This window comes from Aedes albopictus, chromosome 2 (genome assembly GCF_035046485.1).
Source record: "Aedes albopictus strain Foshan chromosome 2, AalbF5, whole genome shotgun sequence".
NCBI classification, from domain to species: Eukaryota; Metazoa; Arthropoda; class Insecta; order Diptera; family Culicidae; genus Aedes; species Aedes albopictus.
The window spans coordinates 135112825-135133600 of NC_085137.1; the positions used below are offsets into that span (position 1 = coordinate 135112825).

Sequence of the window (20776 nt, forward strand, 5' to 3'; positions counted from 1 at the left end):
CCGACAATTCCTCCAGGAGTTCCCAGGGAATTCCCACAGGAGTTATCCAAGAAGTCACCGGGAATTCCTCCAGGAGTTCCTCGGGAATGCATCCAGGAGTTCCTTGGGAACTCATCGAAAATTTCTCTAGTCTCTCAGAGATTCCTTAGAAGTTCTTCCAAGAGTTCTCCTGAAAGAATTTTGTTAGGAATCCCTAGAGATATTCTAAAGGAGCATCTGAATGAATTCATGTAGAACTTCTGCAGGTTTCCCAAGTAACTAGCGGAGAGATTCCCAAGCATTTTCTAGAATAAATCCAGGGGAACTCCTGAAAGAACGCCCTTCTTCTTATTCTTCTTCTTCTTCTTTATGGCTCTACGTCCCCACTGGGACTTGGCCTGCCTCGCTTCAACTTAGTTTTCTTTGAGCACTTCCACAGTTATTAATTGAAGGGCTTTCTTTGCCTGCCATAGCATGAATATGAATATTGTAAGGCAGGTAGTCGAGAAAATTTTCCCGACCGGAACGGGAATCGAACCCGCCGTCTCCAGATTGACCCATAGCCTTAACCACTAGACTAACTGGAGACCCAAAGAACGCCCATGGAACTCCTGGAGGTATTCCCGAGGAACTCCTTGAGAAATTCCCAGAGAACTTCCTAGGGAAACCTTAAAGAGGAATTCCGGAAGAAATTATAAAACAAATGATAATGATGAACCTGGGCTTGTTAGTAGAATACCAGTAAGCAAAAAAGAAAATCGTGTTAAGTACTGTTCGATTCAATTCCTCTAAGAATTTGCATCATTTGACAGATACGTATTTCGACCTCAACTGTAGGGGAGACTGAGGAGACTTGATCCCTGGGGAGACTTGTTCCCCCCATATTTTCTCGGAATCAAAAACATTTTTCTTCTAGCATATTTTTTCCAAAACTACTCCTGGACAAACGACTATGTTTTGGCTACAAGTGATTTCGATTGTACATTGCATTAATTTTTAACGGCTGATGGTTTATTTTCAGTCCTTCAGAAATCTTTTAGACGATTCCGAAAAATCTCAATAACTTTGTGAAAATTGAACCAAATCGTGTCAAAATTTCACAGCACATAGTTTAAATAAAATACTTTCAAACTTATTTATCCAAATAAGGCTGTTGTTAACATATTTTAATTAATTCGGCTTAGTATACACAACAGTGACATGGGGAGACTTGATCCCTCGAGGATTACACACACATTATACATGTGAAAAATAAAATTCTATTCGGAAGCCTCTATTAACTTGGAATTCTTGTCTATTCAACGATAAAATGTGTCAGATAATTATATCTTTAGTACAAACCAAGAAAAGGGGGATCAAGTCTCCCCATTTTGAAAATACGGCATATCCTTAAAAATTTAAGGAAATCTTACAATTTCAAACACTCCATATTCATCGAAAATACAAGAAAACTCGAAAAGAAAATGAATAGGAAGACTCTGGAATTATTTTCCCTTTAAATAAACCATGTGCTCAAAGGGGGATCAAGTGTCACCCATTTTTGAAAAATACATCATAAGACATGCCTCCATAAAAACAGAGTTTTGAAAACTTTAACAATAATTTAAAGGCCTTCTGTTGTGTATTAACTTGCAATAGATGTTTACCTGTCATTTTGAACGGAAATCGGATCTAGTTTTGTGTTTTTTCTTAAAGTTTCAGGTAAATTAAGAAAAAGGGATCAAGTCTCCCCAGTCTCCCCTAAGGTCGTCTTCAGTGTCTTGTACTTGACTCGACTTACGTACAAGACACTGAAGACGACCTTACAGTTGAGGTCGAAATATGTATCTGTCAAGGGATGCAAATTCTTAGTAGAATTGAAAGGGACAGTTCTTAACATCCCGAGCAGAGGGGAATACCTTCCAAATACCATGCAAAGAGCAACCTGTGCTCTTATACCAAAAAATGTAATTGCTATGTTATTCTACGAAATTTTACGAGAACATCATCATAACAATTGGAGGTTTTTGAGCAGAGTTTGGTATTGATGCGGTATTTGTTTATTTAGCAGTGAAAATGACCGAAGAACGAGTTTTGCTATTACATCTTAGTGCTATCTAAAAATGTTTAATTTAATAGCAAGACAAGTTATTATTTTGTTATTCAATACCCTTTGAATAACAAAAACTGAACTTGAAATTTTAGGTATGCATTCATTATCAAAATAACAAGACTTGTTATTTTCTAGATGTTCCTTATACTAAATTATGGTATTCGTTTTTGTTATTTTGCCTCTTATTACAGCCTAATGAAGGGCATATCGAGGTATAATGGTATTTAAGATTAATACCATGATATGTTATTCAGTTGTTATACTTTTCTGATCTGGATGAATTTCTTTTTTACATAAAACAATTACCTACGTACTCCTGGAAAAGTTGCCAGGGATCTCCTGTGAATATTGCCGAGGAACTCCTGGAGAGATTCCAGATGAACTCCTGGAGAGATTCCCGATGAACTCCTGGAGAGATGCCCGAGGAATTCCGGGAGATCTTTCCGAAAAATTTCAGAAGAATTCCTAAAGGTATTCTCGTGAAACTCCTGGAGAAATTCCCGAGCTCTTGGGGAAATTTTCGAGCAACTCCTGAAGGAATTCTCGTGGTACTTCTTGAGGTATTCCCGAGGAACTCGAGGAGAAATGTCTGAGGAACACCTTGAAGAATTCACATGAAACTTTTAGAGGAACTCCTGAGAAACTCCGTGATGAATTCCCGGGAAACTCTTACAGAATTACCTATGGAAATCCTGAAAAAATTTCCTATGAAGTCCTAAAAAAAACTACCGGGATCTCCTAGGGAAATCGCTGAGCAACTCCTGAAGGAACTCGCGAAGTTATAGAGGAATTTCGTGGCAGAATTTCCGAGGCACCCCTGGAAGAACTGGTGAAAGAATTCTCGAAGACCTTTTGAAGAAATTCCCATGGTACTTTTGCAGAAATTCGCGGGGAGTTCTGGAGGAATTCCCAAGAGACTTCAGAAAAAAAATGCCAAGGAACTCCTAGAAAAAATCCCGAAGACCTCCTGAAGAAACTCCTTGAGGAATTCCAATGGAGCTCCTGAAGGAATTTCCAAGCAACTCCCGGATGAACTTCTGAAAAAAAAACACCTGGAATTTCTTCAGAAATTCCTGGGCAACTCCTGGAGCAATTCCCTGGACCTTCTGGAGGTACTCCCGATGAATTATTGTAGGAATTTCCGAAAAGCTCCTTGAGGAATTCCCGTGAAGCTCTTTGAGGAATTCTAGATATTCCTGCAAGAATACACGATCAACTCTTGGAAAAATTTCCAAGAAACTTCGGCACGTTTTTCCGAGGAGCTCCTGAAGGATTTTCAAGGAACTGCTGAAGGAATTCTCGTGGAACTCCTGGAGAAATTTCCGAAGAATTCTTGGAGAAATTTCCGAGGAACTTCTTGAGGATTTCCCATGAAACACCTGGATGAATTATAAGGAGTTAATGGAAAAATCCCCGATGATCTTCTGGAGTAATTTCCAAGGAACTCTTCGATATATTCCCGGGGAAGGTATGGATGAATTCCTTAGCAACTCCTGATGGAACTTCCGGTAATGTTCCAGCTTTTCCCAGCATCCTTATATTTATCTGCCACTACTAGCTTTCTCTGAAGCTTTCCAGAATTACGAATTTCTGTCCTGTATTGGTATTACAGATTCTCCACGGAATCAAAAACCTACTCACAAAACATTCTCAGTGAACTGAAGTTGTTTTGCAATTTACCGCAAGAAAAACCGCGCTTATTACGACATCTTATTCCACACAGTTTGGCCCGGTGCCAATCTGTGTTCTCCAAAGGTCGACCAACGGGCTTCGCTTAGTCTGAGGATGTCAAGCTTCATACGGTAAGCCTTATTATTTAGTTGCGCTAGTTTACTCTGCTGAGTAAGGGTTTAGTTCAAAATTTTGCCCGTTGTTTCGCGCTAAAAGTCGTTGCCGTTGAATCAGTTAGTAATCTTCAATTTTCGGTTTCTGTAACGGTTTTTTGGATTTCGAGAACAGTAGGATGTAGACCTAAAGTTCCCTCTTCACTTCACCGTGGTGGGGCTGCCACCTTAGGTATAGCTTCCGCTGGAGGAGCATTTCATACTCAGCCGCTGGATGCCAGAACAGACGCTGTTTGAGCCGCACCTCCTTGGTGAACAGACGCTCGGGACGTTTGACGTACCACCTCTATCTAACTGAAGTCAGAAAGACAAGAGTACTCATGCTACACTACCAGCTATGCACACATTCCTTAGCTGACGGTCTTTGTTATCGAATCACCCATTTTTCAGTAAGTACAAAATATCACATTGAAACATTTATTATTGGAGATTATATTGATTCACTTACTCCACTGGAAAAGCAGTCGACCTTGATCAATGCAAACCACTTACCGGTACTACTATAAAACCACAAATGTCGCATGCCTTAGCTCAAAACCACATCCCAACGAACGATGACGAACGAAGCATATCGCTATAAAAGAGGATTTAGCAGCATCTCTACGAAAGCTGTCGTCGTTGAAACTAAAAGTAATATCAGCAGACTTAAACCATCAGCTCTCATTTGCATAGCGCGCGATCTACGGACCTTACGAGAAGCGTGTAGGAAACCAAAAATATGCCATCTTCTACTCACTAAGTTGGTCATCCCCGTCAACCCCAACCGATCTCGTTAGACCGGCTTCAGGTTTGGGATACTGCCGGCCGGCCGGCGGCCGCCGGAGAGGAAACTGACAAAATTCCTCTCGTCTCGAGTCGAGACGGATACGCAACGCACGCGACCCATCATCAACTTGCTCGGCAAGATCAATCAAAACTAATCGCGCCAGAAATGTATCCCAGGCAAATTTGTTGACTATCTATAGTTAGCTAGCTAGAGGTAATCGCGGACAGATGGGCAATTCAGAATCAGCAAGTCAAAACATTCGTCTCGTTTCTTTGTTCGTCTGCCCCATCCGGACGCCTCTCCCTCCGTGTGTGTGATGGGATTTTTCTTGTCACTACTGGTTTGATGCCGGATGAAGAGATATCTTGCAGTATAAAAGCTTTATCTATCGTCGTCATAATTCGTATACTTATCGGATGATTGAGTTGAGGAATTTGTGAATATGTCAAGAAAGAGGGAGTTTGTGTTGGAAAGTGCTACCAATTCTTCGTCCGATAATGTTTCTTTTTACAAGTAACACGTATGAACTTGATCCGTAATGATCGAAATCAGTCTGGTAATATATCAAAATCATCGAAGTTTTACAGAAAGAATTCCACGAGTGCTACCAAACGCAAATTCAGGAGTATTTTCAAAAGGAACATCTGAAAAATTCCCAGAATGAACTTCTGAAGAATTTCTCAAAAAGCTCTAGGACGATTCCCAGAAAGAATACTTGTAGAATTCATAGATGGAAAGGAAATCTCTAGTGATTTCCTGGATTATTCCCAGAAGACCCTCCTGCAGGATTCCCAATAGAAACTCCTGGACGATTCCCAGCAGACTGGAATTACTAACGAATTCTTAGAATGAACTCTTGGAGAATCAAAGTAGGAAATGCTGAAGAAATTTCAAAAACCATTCTTAAGGGAATCCAGTAAAAGCTCTTGGATGAATTCAAGAATGAAGTCGAGGGTGAATTCCAGAAGGAACTTCTGGAGAATTCTTGGAGGATTCCTAGAAGGCACTCCTACAGGATTACTAGCAGGAACTCTTAGACGATTCCCACAAGAAACTCGTGGAGGATTCTTAAGAGAAACTCCTAGAGGCACACCCGACTGCATTACTAGAGAATTCCCAGAAGGAATGTCTGGAGATTCCCCAGATTCGCAGAACGCACTCATGATTTTTTTTCAGTAGAAACTCTTGGACGGTTCCCAGAAGATATTCCTTGATGTTTCCATAGAAGAACTCCTGGATGAGTCCCTGAATGATCTATTTTCAAAAATTTCAAAAGCGAATTTCTGGAGGCTAAGCTCTTGAAGGAATCCAAGAATAAAAGAACTCCTGGAGAACCCTAGAGGATTTCGAGAACACACTCCTGCAGGATTGCCAGTAGGAACTCCTCCACAAACTTCTGGAGGATGCTCAAGAGGAATTCCTGGAGGAATTCCAGAATGAATTATACTTGCGTATTCTCAGAAGGAACTCCTGCATGATTCCCATAACGAACTCATGTAAAATTTAAGTAAAAATTCTGGAAAAAAAATCAAAGAAATGTCAATTCTGGAGGGAATCTAGAAGAAACTCTTGGAGGAATTCAAGAATTAAATTATTATTAAATTCTAAAAGAAACTCCTGCCGAATTCCTTAGAGGAATTCATGGAGAATTCTAAGAATAAACTAATGAAGAATTCTCAACGAGAATACCTAGAGATTTCCTGGAGGATAACCGGTAGGTACTGTTTCAAAATGTCCAGTAGCCACTCCTGAACGATTTCCAGAAGAAACTCCTGGTGGAAATGCTGGAGGGTTCCCAAAAGGAACTCCTGGAAGAACTTGCAGAATAAACTCCTGGAGAATCTGAGTAGAAAATTCTGGAGGATTTCAAAGAAGATTTTGGAGAAAATGCAGTAGAAGCTCTGGGAGGAATCTAAGATTGAAGTCATGGATGAATTATAGAAGGAACTCCTGAAAATTTTCTGGAGAAATCTCAGAAGGCTCTCCTGCAGGATTACAAGTAGGAACTCCTGGACGATTCCCAGAATAATCCCCTGGAGGAACTGCTGGAGGATTCCCAAGAAGAGCTCCTGGATGATTTTCAGAATAACCTTGAAGAATCTACATAAGTAAGACATTTTGGAGAAATTTCAAAGACAATTCTGGAGGGAATCCAGCAGAAGCTTTCGAAGGCATTCAAGAACGATCCAATAAGTCATGAATGAAATGTAGAAGGGACTTCTACAGGAATCCCAGAAGAAATTCCTGGAGAAACTTTGGACGAATACCAGAAGGAACCCATTGAAGAATCTTAGAAGGCACTTCTCATGGCATCCCAGAAAATCTTCAAAAAGAAAGAAATACCGAAGGAATTTCTGAAAAACATACGCGAAGAAATGGGGAAGAAATTTAAGAAGATGCATCTGGAAAAATCTTAGAAGAAACTCCTTGAAAATTTTCATGAGAATGTGTTAGGTTAAACCGAGAATGAATTCCTTTAGAAATACCAACTTCTTCCAATTCAAATCCCCATAGAAATTACAAGTAGAATTTGAAAAGGAGCACCTAAGTTGATCCTAGAAGGAGCTCCTGAAGAAATCTCAGAAGAGGAACTACTCGAGAAATCTTCGAGGGGAGAGGAAATCTTTGATTTACCCAAAACAAAAATCTCATTGAATATCAAAAGAAAACCAAGTGGAACCGTATGAGCATACCTAGAAGAATCTTCTTGAAGGAATCTCAGAAGAAACCGCTTCGGAAAACCTTGAAGTAATTCTGGAGGGATTACAAGAAATCTTATTCGATTTTCTAAAAAATACAGTAAATAAAACCAGTAAATGTAATAATGATGGTAACTATGGCAACGGTAGCCAGCTGGCATTTATAGGGGAGACAAAAAAGTGTTTGTAGGGGCTTTTCAGGGAGTTCCAGGGAGCCTCACGGGCGCTTCAAGGGATATCAGGGAGTTCAAGGAAAGCCAGCAAGTTTCAAGGGTACTTCAGGGGGTTTCAGATACATTTCAGGGAAATTAAGCGGTACCACGAAGTCTCAGAGGCGTTTCAAGGGAGTCTCAGGGGTTTCAAGGGTACAGGAAGGACTGAGAGGCGTATACGAGCGTCTCCATGGCGTCTCTGGAGGTCTCAAGGGGCTCCAGGGAGTTCCAGACGATCTCAGGAGCGTTAAACTGACGTTTTCGGTGGTTTTGACGGGTTTCAAATGCGTCACTTGGGATCTGAGGGGGTTTAAGAGGGATTTCAGTGGAATTTCCGGAAGTGTTAAAGGATTTGTGACGGTTTTAGAGGCGGTACGCAGGCCTTCAAGGGTTTCGGAGCGTCTCAGGTACGTTACATGGAGTCCGAATAGGCTTTAGAGAGATTCCAGAAATATATCAGTTTCAGATGATTTTCAGCGGGTTTCTGAGGCGTGTTTTCAGGCTCGGAGGTATTTTTAGATGCGTTACATGCGGTACGTGGGGCCTCAGGGGGAATTTGACTTCATTTTAGGAAGTTTAAGAAGATTTTCAGCGTGTTTCTGAAATGCTCCTGAAACCTCTTGAATTTAAGGATGTTCCTGAAACCCTCCTGAAACGACCCTGACTTGAAATGCATAAAAGCTCTCCTGAAACCTCCACAATCCCATTAAAACGCCTAAAATAATCAAAATCAATTAAAAATGCTTCTTAAACCCCTTATATCGCCCCTGAAATGCTATCAAACGCTTCTAAAACTTCTCGGAACGCTCGTAAAGAGATCTCTGAAACTCGCTAAAATGCCTTGAAACACCCCTGAAACCCCTTGTAACGCCATATAACCAAAATTTTCCTCAAGAACACGGTTGTTAGAATCCAAAAATAGCCGCCACGATGGCCGCCTCGCAGTTCATTCCAATTTTCAAGAGCGCAAATCTAATTATCTAGCAGGCCAACAAGACTTAAAATGCTACTTATTGTTTGTTGGCTCGCAAAGAACATTTAGTCACACTCTCAGTCCGCTTTATTTTACGGAACTTTAGATTTGTGCTCGCAAAAACGTGAGCAAAAATTCATTGTTTAGAAAGTGGACGCAAGGGACCTTCACCTTAAAGCCCTTTGAAACTTCCCTGAAAACTCCTGATTATTCTTTGAACTGAATAGGGTATGTGTGCCATCAGTAATCTCACGCTCCCATATTCATCCTATTCGAAAACAAGCGATTACGGCACCGATTGATTCCGTTCTTTTTATTTTCATGTGTGCTAACTTCTAACAAAAAATACAAAAATAAGAAACAAAACAAACAGCGCTTCAATCCTTTGTTTTTCGTAGGATGAAGCCACATGCTTAGCAAGAGAACCAATACCCTATATATGCCCCTAAAATCTTCGTAATCCGATTAAACGCCCAAGAAACCTGACAGAATGTCCTTAAAAGGTTTCTGAAATCCCCTGAAATAACCCCCTGAAACGCCCCTGAAGCCTCTTGGGGATCTGGGATCTGGGAACTGAGTGGAAACCCCTTTGGCTCCAACTGAAATACCAAGGAGCAAGATTTTTTCCGTGAACTAGAGTCCTTTATAAAGCCCTGACTTAATAAATGCACAAAATTCCCTCTTTTTGTGCCTCTTTTAATTTATGCATCTCCAGCAATGGCATAGAAAAAGTATTCCAGAAGAAAGTTCTAAAGGAATCCGAGAGTGAATCAATTCCTGGAGAAATCCAAAGGAACTCCTCGAGAATCTTGGAAGAAACTTTTGGAGAATCCCAGGAGTAACTCCTGGACAGATTTCAAGAAGAACTTTTGCAACACCTCAGACGAAACTTTCTAAGGAATACCAAAAGATTTTCTGAAGAAATTCAAAGAAAGTACCTGAATGAATTTCAGGAGAAAATCTTTGAGGCATTTGAAACATTATGAAAACCCTACGAGATTACTTTCAGGAATTTTAGGAACAAGCTTGGAGGAATCTTAGGGTTAATCTCAGAAGGAATCCCTCAAGGAGTCCCAGAAAAAATGTTTGGAGCAACCTTCTAAATTTATACCTATCGATTTAAAGAAGCATGCAACGCTCTGTAGCACAGTCGAAAATATTTCCTGACAGCTGCAGCGGCAATCGAACCCGTGCTCCTAAGCCCGATGCGACTATATGGCGACAAACATATCAAAAGGTCCAATCTGCAAAAGAGAGGCTCTCTTTGTTCCGATTCTCTTTGAATTATTACGATGTCACAATTTGTGATGTGTAGATCGGAAGAGGATTGTTTAATCTACCTTTCGACGCTAGAAGTAAACCAAAATTTCTAAATTCAAGCACGTTATAATCGAAAGGGAGGAGATTTAAAAAGAGCCTCTCAACTGCACTTAGGACCTATAAAAATGTTCGGCGTGATATGCTTGGTTACACTAGCCGCACGACCACGAAGCTAGTGTTTCCGAAGCAATTAACAGTGGGAGATTAAGAGAAAAGAGAACATTTTCATACAGATGGACATTTTTTTTTGCACCACGAAACCTAAACTCTAAGTTTTTGACAATTTACAGGTCACACACATGTACAGGGATGGGAAATGTCACGAAATTTGATGGAAAAAATGTCATGACATTTTTCAATTTCTACCATTTTCTGTGTAAATTTCCGTCCCTGAGCATCACCCACCAATATATAATCCTGGTTAGTAATGGAAAGTTAATGATATACTCGATGAATATTTTTAATTGGGGACAATCAACGGGTTAACGAGACGTCATATGAAATACTAGCACGAAGTCACCTTATCTGGGACGGTATAATAAATTTGTAGACATAGTTATTAAGCCTAAGAACAACAATGCCAACCGATTGTACCCACCACTATTCAGCCAATAAACCTTCCTAGATTAACACATCAGAACCGTAGTAGTAGTAATACTTCACAGACTAACCATTCGTGTAATTTGCCATTTTTCATCGGGCCTCTTCTCCATGAACAACCATCCGCAATCGTCCGCTGTGCCACGTGCAAAACCGCGACCCGGGAGCTTCGTCCGTATTCTCCGTCAATTTTCCCGCGCCAATACCCCGCGTAGTGCCGTGGTTGGTGATTGCCTCCACTAAACCGTCGTCGTCGTCGTCGTCATTCGTTGGCGCACTCAATCACACAACCTCCCATTCGTAATAACTGGTTTCTCTTTAGTTCTTCTCCACTTTGCCCTCTCGGTTCAACCAGCTTCTCCTTCGATAACCGTCTCACTTTACATCGACCATCGAGCATCTAGGTCTGAATATCTGTATCTCTTCTGGTTATGCCTCACTTTTCGCCCTTTCATGAGTCTATTCCGAACTAGAAAGATGTCGTTGTTGTTGTTGTATTTTTTTTTGCTATCGCGATTTGTTCGTTCGTTGCTTGTGCCGCCTGATGATCAATAATTCATACATATGGTTAAAGGCGAAATGACAGTCCGTGGAAGCACTACTGAGAGAAGCAGAAAAAAAACTGAAGAACGCTACGCACAATCACAACACTTGTTGTAAATCACATCCGTTTTTTTTTTGCAGCGATCGACGAGTGCGATTGGTGAATTCCCGCGGGCGTTGTTGTTGGCGAGTAGCAGCTTTCTTCCTCAATTCTGTTATATTCAGCGGAGGCTATCATCATGTTAGGTTTTTTTTTTGCTTTTCACGTTCACAGTCAGATGCCGTTCTGAAAGGCTATTTATTTCTCTTTTACGAGAACTTTGTTTAGGAAACTTGTCTTCCAAACAATAAGCAAAAACGTAGAATCAAAAATTTTAGATTAAGTCTCAATCATCAAGAAATGCATTAAACAACACTGCTAGGTGAATCGAACGCAACTTTAATTTATCCGCTACTTCAAACAAACACCAGTAGCTCGGTTGATTCGCATTGGAATTGAACGAAAGCAAGCCGCACGCAGCCATAGGAGATTTATTCTGCACACGCACTTTACGAACGATCGTTGATTATATAGTAAAGAGGACAATAAAAATAAATCGGTTTTATTAGTGATAAATTATATAATTCACATCCGATTAATAGGTAATAATTTAAAATCGAGTAAACGCTGACATGAAATCGATTCTAAGAAAGATCAAAGTACTAAGATCGCACGTACTTCATTGAAATAATAGCAAATATTTATGGCGTCCTTTGTAACTAATGGTTAACCTACTGTCGGTTTTCTAACGACAATAGGCCACTTCGTAATGGAATATGGGTACTTTTTCTGCGAAGACGGGGGGCTTCAATTTTCAATCAACATCGTCCAAGTATGTTTATTAGCAATCTTAGAACGTCATGGATCTGTATTCACCTAAGAATAAACCTTTAGTTGTATTGTTCCGAGTACATCCTCCCGGAATTGCCCTAAAAAATAGTATATGCCGTATATTAGCCGTATATATGTATATGAGTATATGCCGTATATAAGTATATAATTATATACGGCATATACTCATCTCTGAGCACAATCCTATAGCGGATTCCCGGAAAAATCATTGAAAGCATTCTTGAAGGCTTCTCGTAAAAACCCTTAAACTACCACTGGAGGAAACCCTCCAGGTATCCCTATAGAAACTCCTGAAAAGAAACCCTGGAGAAATTTTTGAAGAATTTTCTGGAATTGAAGCAGCAATACCTAGAAGAATTATAGGTGAATTCCCTTGAGAAATTCCGGATGGAATTACTATGAGATTTCCGGGTCTTACCAGGGTGAATTCCTGAAGAATATTCTGGAGAAAAGTCTGAAAAGTTCTCTGGAATCAAGAAAGGAGCCGTGAACAACGTTCACGTTCCCATATCTGGATCGAATTTCACGTCTTTGCGAACTTTGTTCTTTTCTGCAGAGCGGATTGCAGACCATGAATTAAGTTCCAGGTACCGTGATTTGAGTTCCTGTTTCCGTGAAGAAAGTTTCTCTCGCCGTGAACTAAGTTCCCATTTTTGTAAAGAGATAGCAGGCGTTACGTTTACACTGTGGAACAAAGTTCACGTTATTGTGATTTTGATTCATGGTGTATAATCGTAAATGAAAATCTAGCTTGTTCCAGATATCGTGACTGATTGTGGACGATTTCTGGAACGAATTTCTATGCGTGTAAGAATTCCTGTTGTAATAAATTCCATGACATTCCCTGAGAAAATTCCTGAAGAAACTGCAGGGTTTTTTTAGGCAACTTCTTGAAGAAAATCCAAGAGAAATTTCTGGAGAAATCGCTACACAAATTTCGGAAGCAATTCCCTTGTAAAATTCTTAATGGAATCCTGGGATAAACCGTTGGAGGGATTTCTGAAGGAATTCCTTGATGAATTTTTAAAAAAAATCTCTGAAGCACTTTCTAGAAGAACACATTAAAAGAACCCTGGAAAAACTCCTAGGGAAATATCTGGAGGAGTTCTTGAAGAATTTCTTGGATAACTTCTTGAAGGATTTCTTGGAGAAAAAAAGAATCTTAAGATATATTCCTGAAAAACTCGCAGGACAATTTTTTTTTAGGAAATTCATTAGCAGGAGAAGCAGGAAGTATTCTTGAAGTAATTTATGGGTGAATTCCTGAAGAAAAGTGTAGATGAATTGAAGAATTTCATGGAGAAAATTGTGAAAGAATTCCTGAATAACTTCATTAAGAATTTCTTGAAACCGTTGGAAAAATTATACTGCAAATTCTTTAATTAATAGACAAAAAAACTGCAATTTTTTTGCAAGACATCTCTGGAGAAATTCTTGGGTGCATCCGTGGAAAAGATGACGGAAGGATTACTGAAGTTACCCCAGAATAACCCTAGAGTAATTTCCGTAGGAATCATTGGGGAAATTCCTGGAGGAGTGCCTGGAGAAATCCCCGAAGAAATGTCTGGAGGAATTCTTAGAAAAATTCTTGGCTGAATCCCTTGCGAAATCCCTGGAGAAATCCCTTGAGGAATGCCTAGAAGAATTCCTGGGGGAAATCTAAGGAGAGCACCTAGAAGAGTTCCTAGAGAAATCCTAAGATGAACGCCTGGAGGAATTCCTGAAAATCCTGGCCTTGAGGAATCCCTGGAAGAACTCTTGGAGGAATCCCTTGAGGAATTCTTGGAAAAATCATTGCAGGAACTTCAGAAGAAAGATTTTTCCAGCCATTTCTAGGAGAGATTCCTAGAAGATTGCCTGGATGAATTCCAGGAATCTCTAGAAAAAATCTTGGATGAATCTCTGGAGAAATTCCTAGAGGAATTTCTGGAGGAATTTTTGGAGAAATCCCTGGAGTAATTTCTGGAGGTATCCTTGAAGGCATTCCTGGAGAAATCTCAGAATGAATTCCTGGAGTAGTACCTGGGGCAATTTCTGGACGAATTACTAGAGGAATTCTTGGAGAAATTAGTGGGGGAATGCCTAGAGGAACGCTTCGAGGAATTCCTGGGGTAATGTCTGTAGGAATTCCCAGAGGAATCCATGGCGGAGAAATTCCTGGATGAATTCCTGAAGGAATCTCTCGAGGAATCCTTGAAAAGAAAAACCCTGGTTGAAATCCTAGAAAAGAATTTATGAAGGAGTCTTTGCACGACTTTTTGGAGAAATTCCCGAAGGAATTTCTCGTTCAATTCCTGAAAGAATTCCTGGGGTCATTCCTGGAGAAATTGCTTGAGGAATCCCCGGAGGAATTACTGGATGAAATCTTTGAGAAATTCCTGGAAAAATTTTTGGAGGAATTTCTGGAGGAATCCGTGGAGAAATCCCTGGAGGAATCTATGGAGGAACTCCTAGAGGAATCCCTAGAGGAACTCCTGGGGGAATCCCTGTAGCATTTCCTGAAACAATCCCTGGAGGAATTTCTGAAGAAACCCCAGGACTCCTGGCCCAGGAGGAATCCCGGAAGCAATCTCAAGAGGAATTTCTAAGGGAATTCCTAAACAATTCCTGAAGGAGTTCCTGGAGGAGTTTCTGTAAGAGTTCCAGGTGGAATTCCTGAAAGAATCCCAAGAAGAGATCCTGGGAGGAATCCTTGCAGGAGTTTTCAAATCTCTAGAGCTGTTCCTATTGGATTCTAGAAGGATTACCCGAGTGAATCCCTGAGAGAATCCCATGAGAAATTTCCTAGGAAATCCAAAGAGAAATTTCTAAATGAATGAATTCCTGGAAAAAATATGAAGAATGAAAATATTCAAGTCTGCAGTAATTTCTGGACGTATTATTGAAGGAATGCTTTGATAAACTCCTAGAGTATTTTTTGTACACTAGTTTGAAAGAATTCCTGAAATAATTTTCGAACAATCACTGGTAGAATTTTCTAAAAAAAAAATCCTGCAGAAATACTGTGAATGATTACATATGGAATTATAGGATCAATCTCTAGCGGAATATATGGATTATCCCTAAAGAAATCTCTGAAGTAATACCTGCGAAATAGGGGAAATTACCTATTCTCGGCCGTTTTGTTCTCTTCGTCTTTGGGGGGTTTTTGAAACCTATTGAACTCAGAGTTGGTCTCAAATCCTTCCCAACTAAGCTCAATTATATGGCCAAGTTTCAGGCAATTTGGCTGAGAAAAACCCCCCATGACGAAGAGAACAAACCTGCCGATAATACCCATTGTCACCCTACCTAAGAAAACCTCTGGTAAAATTCCTTTTGGAATCCCTGGAGAAATTCCCAATGGAATCCGCACTGAAACAATCTTTGAAGGAACTTCTAAAGATATAGTATAGGGTTTTACGACTGGAAACTTGATGGAAAGGGGGATGACTTTCTCAGTTTTTGAATCAAAAATTATTTTTGTCTACATACCCGACGTTTCGGCCTTGAAAAAAAAGCCAAATCTTTAGGCCGAAACGTCGGGAATGTAGATAAAAATCATTCACGATTCGAAGCCTGAGAAAGCCATCCCCCTTTCCTTCTAAAGATATTCCAGGAGAAATTCCCGGAGGAATGTTTACTAAAATCCCTAGAATGTTTGAAGGGATTTCTGGAGGAATCCATGATGGAGTCACTAAAGGAAGCTATGGGAAAAATCTTGGAGGAAGTCTTCGATACATCCGATACAATTTCTGAAAGAATCGTGGGAGGAATTCCGGAAATAAGTATATCTTAAAACATCAACAATAGACAATTGTTTCCAAATCAAATTTAGAGAAACCTTCGCTTAGTTTTTTTTTACCCTCCGCTGACCCCCACACCAAAAAGCTCGCGTGGAGCTTCCTGGTTGTGGACACACCTAACAAAAGTTTCATTCCAGTAGTTGGTCAAAATTTTAATATCTTGTCAGTTGACAATTATTTAGTTTTCTTTTTTTAATTTTAGTTTAGCTATTTCTTTCAAATTGTAGTATAAGACCCCCTCCAGCCACATCTGTAAAGGCGTGGGTATTCAGCACGACCATGCTGAAGGTGATGGGTTCGATTCCCGGTCGGTAGAAACACGAGTGTGTTGTGGATAGGCATTTAAGCCGAAAGAGAGATGGATTTGTGAAAAAGGAGCGTTCATGGTGTGGCTTCGGAGTCAGATTAGCTTTCTATTCCGCGGAATCATTACATGTTCTGTGGCTCAGTTGGTTAAAGCTCCGGTCGAGCGAATACGGAATCGTGGGTTCAAATCCCACTAGAACGTGATTTTTTTTTTCACAAATTTCACAAGTTGACATTTTTTGAGTTCACTGCAGCACCGCACTGTAGATTGGCTTTATTGTGAATGTGCTAAATTTCTTCCCCGTTCATAATAACTACATTTTTTTACATTTTTCTTCTTTTTCATTTGATTTTTGGAACTTCTTCAACGTATAAACACATCCACCATGAATACGAATCTGACCGTGCCAAAATCAAATTGATCGGTTCATCCATTCGAGAGTTTTATTGCCTCAAAGGCAATTAAAACTTATTTTTATATATGGTTTCTAATTTCAATTAGGTAGTAGTTTTACGGAGATTTTTTCTAGCTACTTCACAGAACGTCTTGACGCACTTACTCGTGATTTCCGTTAAAAATAAGGCAGATATTCTCTGAAGGATTTCGTAACCAAATGCTTTAGAAAATTCCGAGATTTTTTTTTAAGAATCTGGAATTTCCTTCTAGAAATTTTCTAAGTTTTACCAGTAACCTACAAAATATCGAAGCACAGCTTAATTTCAAAATAATTTCATAAGGGACTGTTCGAAATTTTCCCCCAGCTTCCGTCACCCATTTCCTCAAAAATCTATCAAAATCAACTCCAGGATTCAAAAAATGCAAACGATGGTTCTATATAGTTCACCAGAATTTCTTCAAGAAATTTATATTGGTCTAGTTCATACTAGTTTCAATAAAAAAAAGCCTTACTACCAAAAAGTCCCTGATTGACTCCCGAATTCCCTGATAATTCCAGGTTTTTTCCAGGGTAAATGAAATTCCCTGATAATTCCAGGTTTTCCAAGTTTTTCCAGGTAGTAGACACCCTGTTAAATACATGCAAACCAGCATATAAAACGATCGGTTTTGAATAGTAGATTCATCTTATGCTTTTTAATTGGGAACCTTTGTACTTTGAAAGAAATCAAGAAATACAGCGTAATGGGACAGCATTGCAAAAAATGACAAATACCCGGGTAGAGGCTAATGGCAATTAAAGGATAAAATAATAACTGGTTTTGACATCATATCTCGTTTTGCCATTCTTCTGTTATTATGAAAAACCTAAAATGGCAAATCAATAGCAAAATATACAATCAAAGCAAATCTTGTCATTGATATGTTATTCATGAATAATGCTAAATAACACATCAATAACAAAAATTACTATCATGGTAAAACTTGCAATTTAGCACCTTTCCCGGGTAGAGCGAAATGGCAAATGAAGGGTAAATTTTACCATTAAAATAGAATGCTTAAATGGCAGAATTTGCTATTAGTTTGTTTGAAATAAGAGTTAAAATAACAAAAATAATAACAAAACTTCTATGGCATAACAACTAAAGAATAACTGATTTTGCCATTGTAATAACAAAATAATAGCAAAAAGAATGTCAAAATAATAACATATTTTAATATGATGGTAAATTATGTTATTGTTTTGATATTGTGACAGGATAGTTTGATAGTAACATTTGTTATTAATATGTTATTATATTATTTAATAATGACTCGCCAATTACAAGTTTTACAATGATAGCATATTTTGTTATTTATATGTCATCCTGAGATATTCACAAAAAACTAAAGAATTGCAAATTTAGATATGATGACAAAATATGTTATTCTTTAGTTATTGGTTTGTTATTCACCTCTACCCGGGTTTATAATGAATTGTATAAAATATCAAAACAATAACATAATTTACATTGCTAGCTAAATTTGCCATTATTTTGATATTGTGAGAAATTATTTATAAACATTAGGCACCATAAAATATTTTACTCTTAATATACCATTAACTATTATATTGTATATTTCAAGCATAACTTTTCAATTCGACGTATCTCGCAAAAGTAAACAAATCCGGATTTTTTCGTTTTGAGTTTCCATTGAATAAAACTGTTTTTACATTGATTCATGAACTTAAATTTTATTGAAGAAAAAAAAAAGAAATAGCTCATTTTACCTTTCTTCTGCTACTTTGAAATAATAACTGAATCTACCATTATTTTAAAATTGAATTTGAACAACTAAACCATAGACTAATTTCAACCTACCTACCATTATTTTGATCGCCACATAAACAGCTAAATTTGTTCTTATTCTGTTATCAATAACTCAAGAATGTCATATTTTGTTATTCACCAATAACAGTTAATTTGGGTCTTATTTTGTGAGATATTGATCTCAATAATAACTTATTTTGTTCTTCAATTTAATCCGCATGCTTTACCATTACTTTGTTATTACAATGGCAAAATAAGTTATTTTTAATTTTTTCTGCTACCAAAATTTTGTTATTATTTTTGTTATTTTAACTCTTATTTCAAACAAACAAATAACACATTTTGCCATTCAAACATTCTGTTTTAATGGTAAAATTTGCCATTCTTTTGCCATTAAGCTCTACCCGGGTATTGACCGAACACCAATAAATTTGCTACTTTCTAGAAGCAGTTTTCAAGATTTCAGGTACTATTAGAACAATATGAGTGATTATGTTCATTTTTGTGCAAAAATAATCATAATCGACAGCAGGAGCGTGGAAATATCGTTCAATAAAGTTCAAAAATCGCGGTGTAGAAGTGCGAGGAATGTGTCATTGGCAGAGAAAGCTCTCGGTTAATAACTGTGGAAGTGCTCGTAGAATACCGAGCTAAGAAGCAGGCTTTGTCCCAGAAGGGAGGTATACCAAGAAAAGGAAGAAGAAAAGCAGAAGAAGAATAAATCTTCATCAAACACCAAGAAAATATATAACGAAAAATAGGCTCAACAATAAGCAATTATACGGCATCAAAACTGTATCTATCAGCATAAAAATGTAGACACCAACCACGCTTTGCATCCGCGCGTGTGGGATCAAGAACAAATTGAACGCAACTCAAAACAAGCTTCAAGCTTCCCCAGAGCCACAGCTGACGTAGCTCAGGCTGAGAAGAAGCGGGAAAAGGAACCGGAGAGGGAAAATCCAAACGCCAAACAAGCCAACAACACCCATTTCCACTATGCACAACAAACATTCGACGAAACTTTTATACGCCACGAAACACCAGCAATCGCTTCTTGCTCGCGCTTTGCTTCGCACACGGTTTCTGCTCACTTGGACTTTCCTCGCGCGCTCGCTCGATCTCGTGCACCTCCCACAGCCAGAGTTCCTTAAATCATCACCCGACCCCGCCACGAGGAATCACCGCCACCACCAACGACGACCCCACTCCGCGCACAATGGTGTCGAATTCCACCCACTTTTGGCACCACCACCACGCTCAACATCACCAATTGTAATCGCCAGAAGCAGAAAAAAAAAACAGCAACAACAACGAATCGCAGCAAAGTTTCACATGTTATCAGTTTGAACTTTTTCACCGTTTTCGTTGGTTGGATGCGGAGCGAAGTGAACCACAACACCGACGAATATCCGCACGCGATGTGTCGGTCGCGTGTTTGTTTATGTTTCGAGTGCGACCGGGATGTTTTCAAGAGTCTGTCGCGTCCGCGGGAATCAACGAACCCCGAAAGCTGGGAGCCAGCAATAACAACAGCACGCGCATCAAGCATAAACAACAACCATAAAAGATTGCCACCACAGACACCCACGCGCGCGCGTTAACCAGCCAGCCAGCAACAACCGCGCACACCAATCGCGAACCGCTTAATGCCGTGTCCGGGAACAAACTGGTGCGGCGTGAACCGTTTAGCAACTTTTTCCCAGCCTGTTGTAGTCCTCTACCTCCTAGTGCTAGGCTGGCCGGTGTGGCTTTCGATGGTTGGGTTACGGTGTTCGATCCAATCAAGCGCGTGCTGGCTGGGGCTGGTTAGCTCCACTCTCTCGCTCATTCGCGCGCGATGAATCTCAATCGGGCACGTAAGGAGAGATTTTCGATTCTTGCAAGTCGATGATTCCGCGACTAGGGTGGTGCTGGAAGGTATAGTATTAATGGAATAATTCTTAGTACTATTGATTTAATTTCAATTTTAGCAGCTTTTTGCACAGAAGCTTTGATTTACAACCCCCAGCTGGGATACTTCATCTCCAGAGATTCACTGATACTGATACCACAGCTCTAAAGAAACCGGATATCGGCGAACAGCAACTCAGTAACGAGCAACAGCTCTACAAATCGCAATTCACACTTTTAGTGAAGTTGGAAAGGGCCAGATAATTGTAATAGTCAGCCAGACGACCATGGCATTGGAAGACGACCATCGCATCGGCTAAACAATACTTACATATATCATTAGCAGTTATAAACCATCACACCACACATATTTTTATGAGACGTTAGACCACTACTACCAGAAGCATATGTCAAACTTCACCAGGAGTTTTTGAGGCAGGCTTGTCCAACAATTTAGCAAGGATTAGGAACTCGTCGAATAGGAGCGAAATTGACAGCAGACAGAGTTTTCACTGACAGAACTATTCAGGCTATGCGCTACTATCGAGTGGCACAGTAATATCCGTCTAGCCAATCAACGAAGAACGGATTTATCACCAGATCGGATCGGAAGCAACTCTCCAACACATCCAGCATAGAACCACCGAGTCAGGCAGTGCCATTA

The 20776-nt window shown here is 39.5% G+C and overlaps 2 protein-coding genes across 12 annotated transcripts in view; both read right to left on the bottom strand.

Moving 5' to 3' along the window:
• The window catches only part of LOC109417649 (uncharacterized), a 696771-nt gene that overhangs the window by 312964 nt on the left and 363031 nt on the right, over positions 1-20776 (bottom strand). The window lies entirely within an intron of this gene.
• LOC109417651 (protein mothers against dpp) overlaps positions 1-20776 on the bottom strand; it is a 137085-nt gene that overhangs the window by 14374 nt on the left and 101935 nt on the right. The window contains exon 1 of one of the 7 annotated variants that reach the window (XM_029853483.2): positions 10557-11335. The exons of the other annotated variants lie outside the window; for them this stretch is intronic. Within the exon in view, the coding sequence (XP_029709343.1) occupies positions 10557-10575 (19 nt within the window). The 5' untranslated portion in view covers positions 10576-11335. Of the gene's footprint in view, positions 1-10556; positions 11336-20776 lie in introns of those variants that run through there. 7 annotated transcript variants of the gene reach the window in all.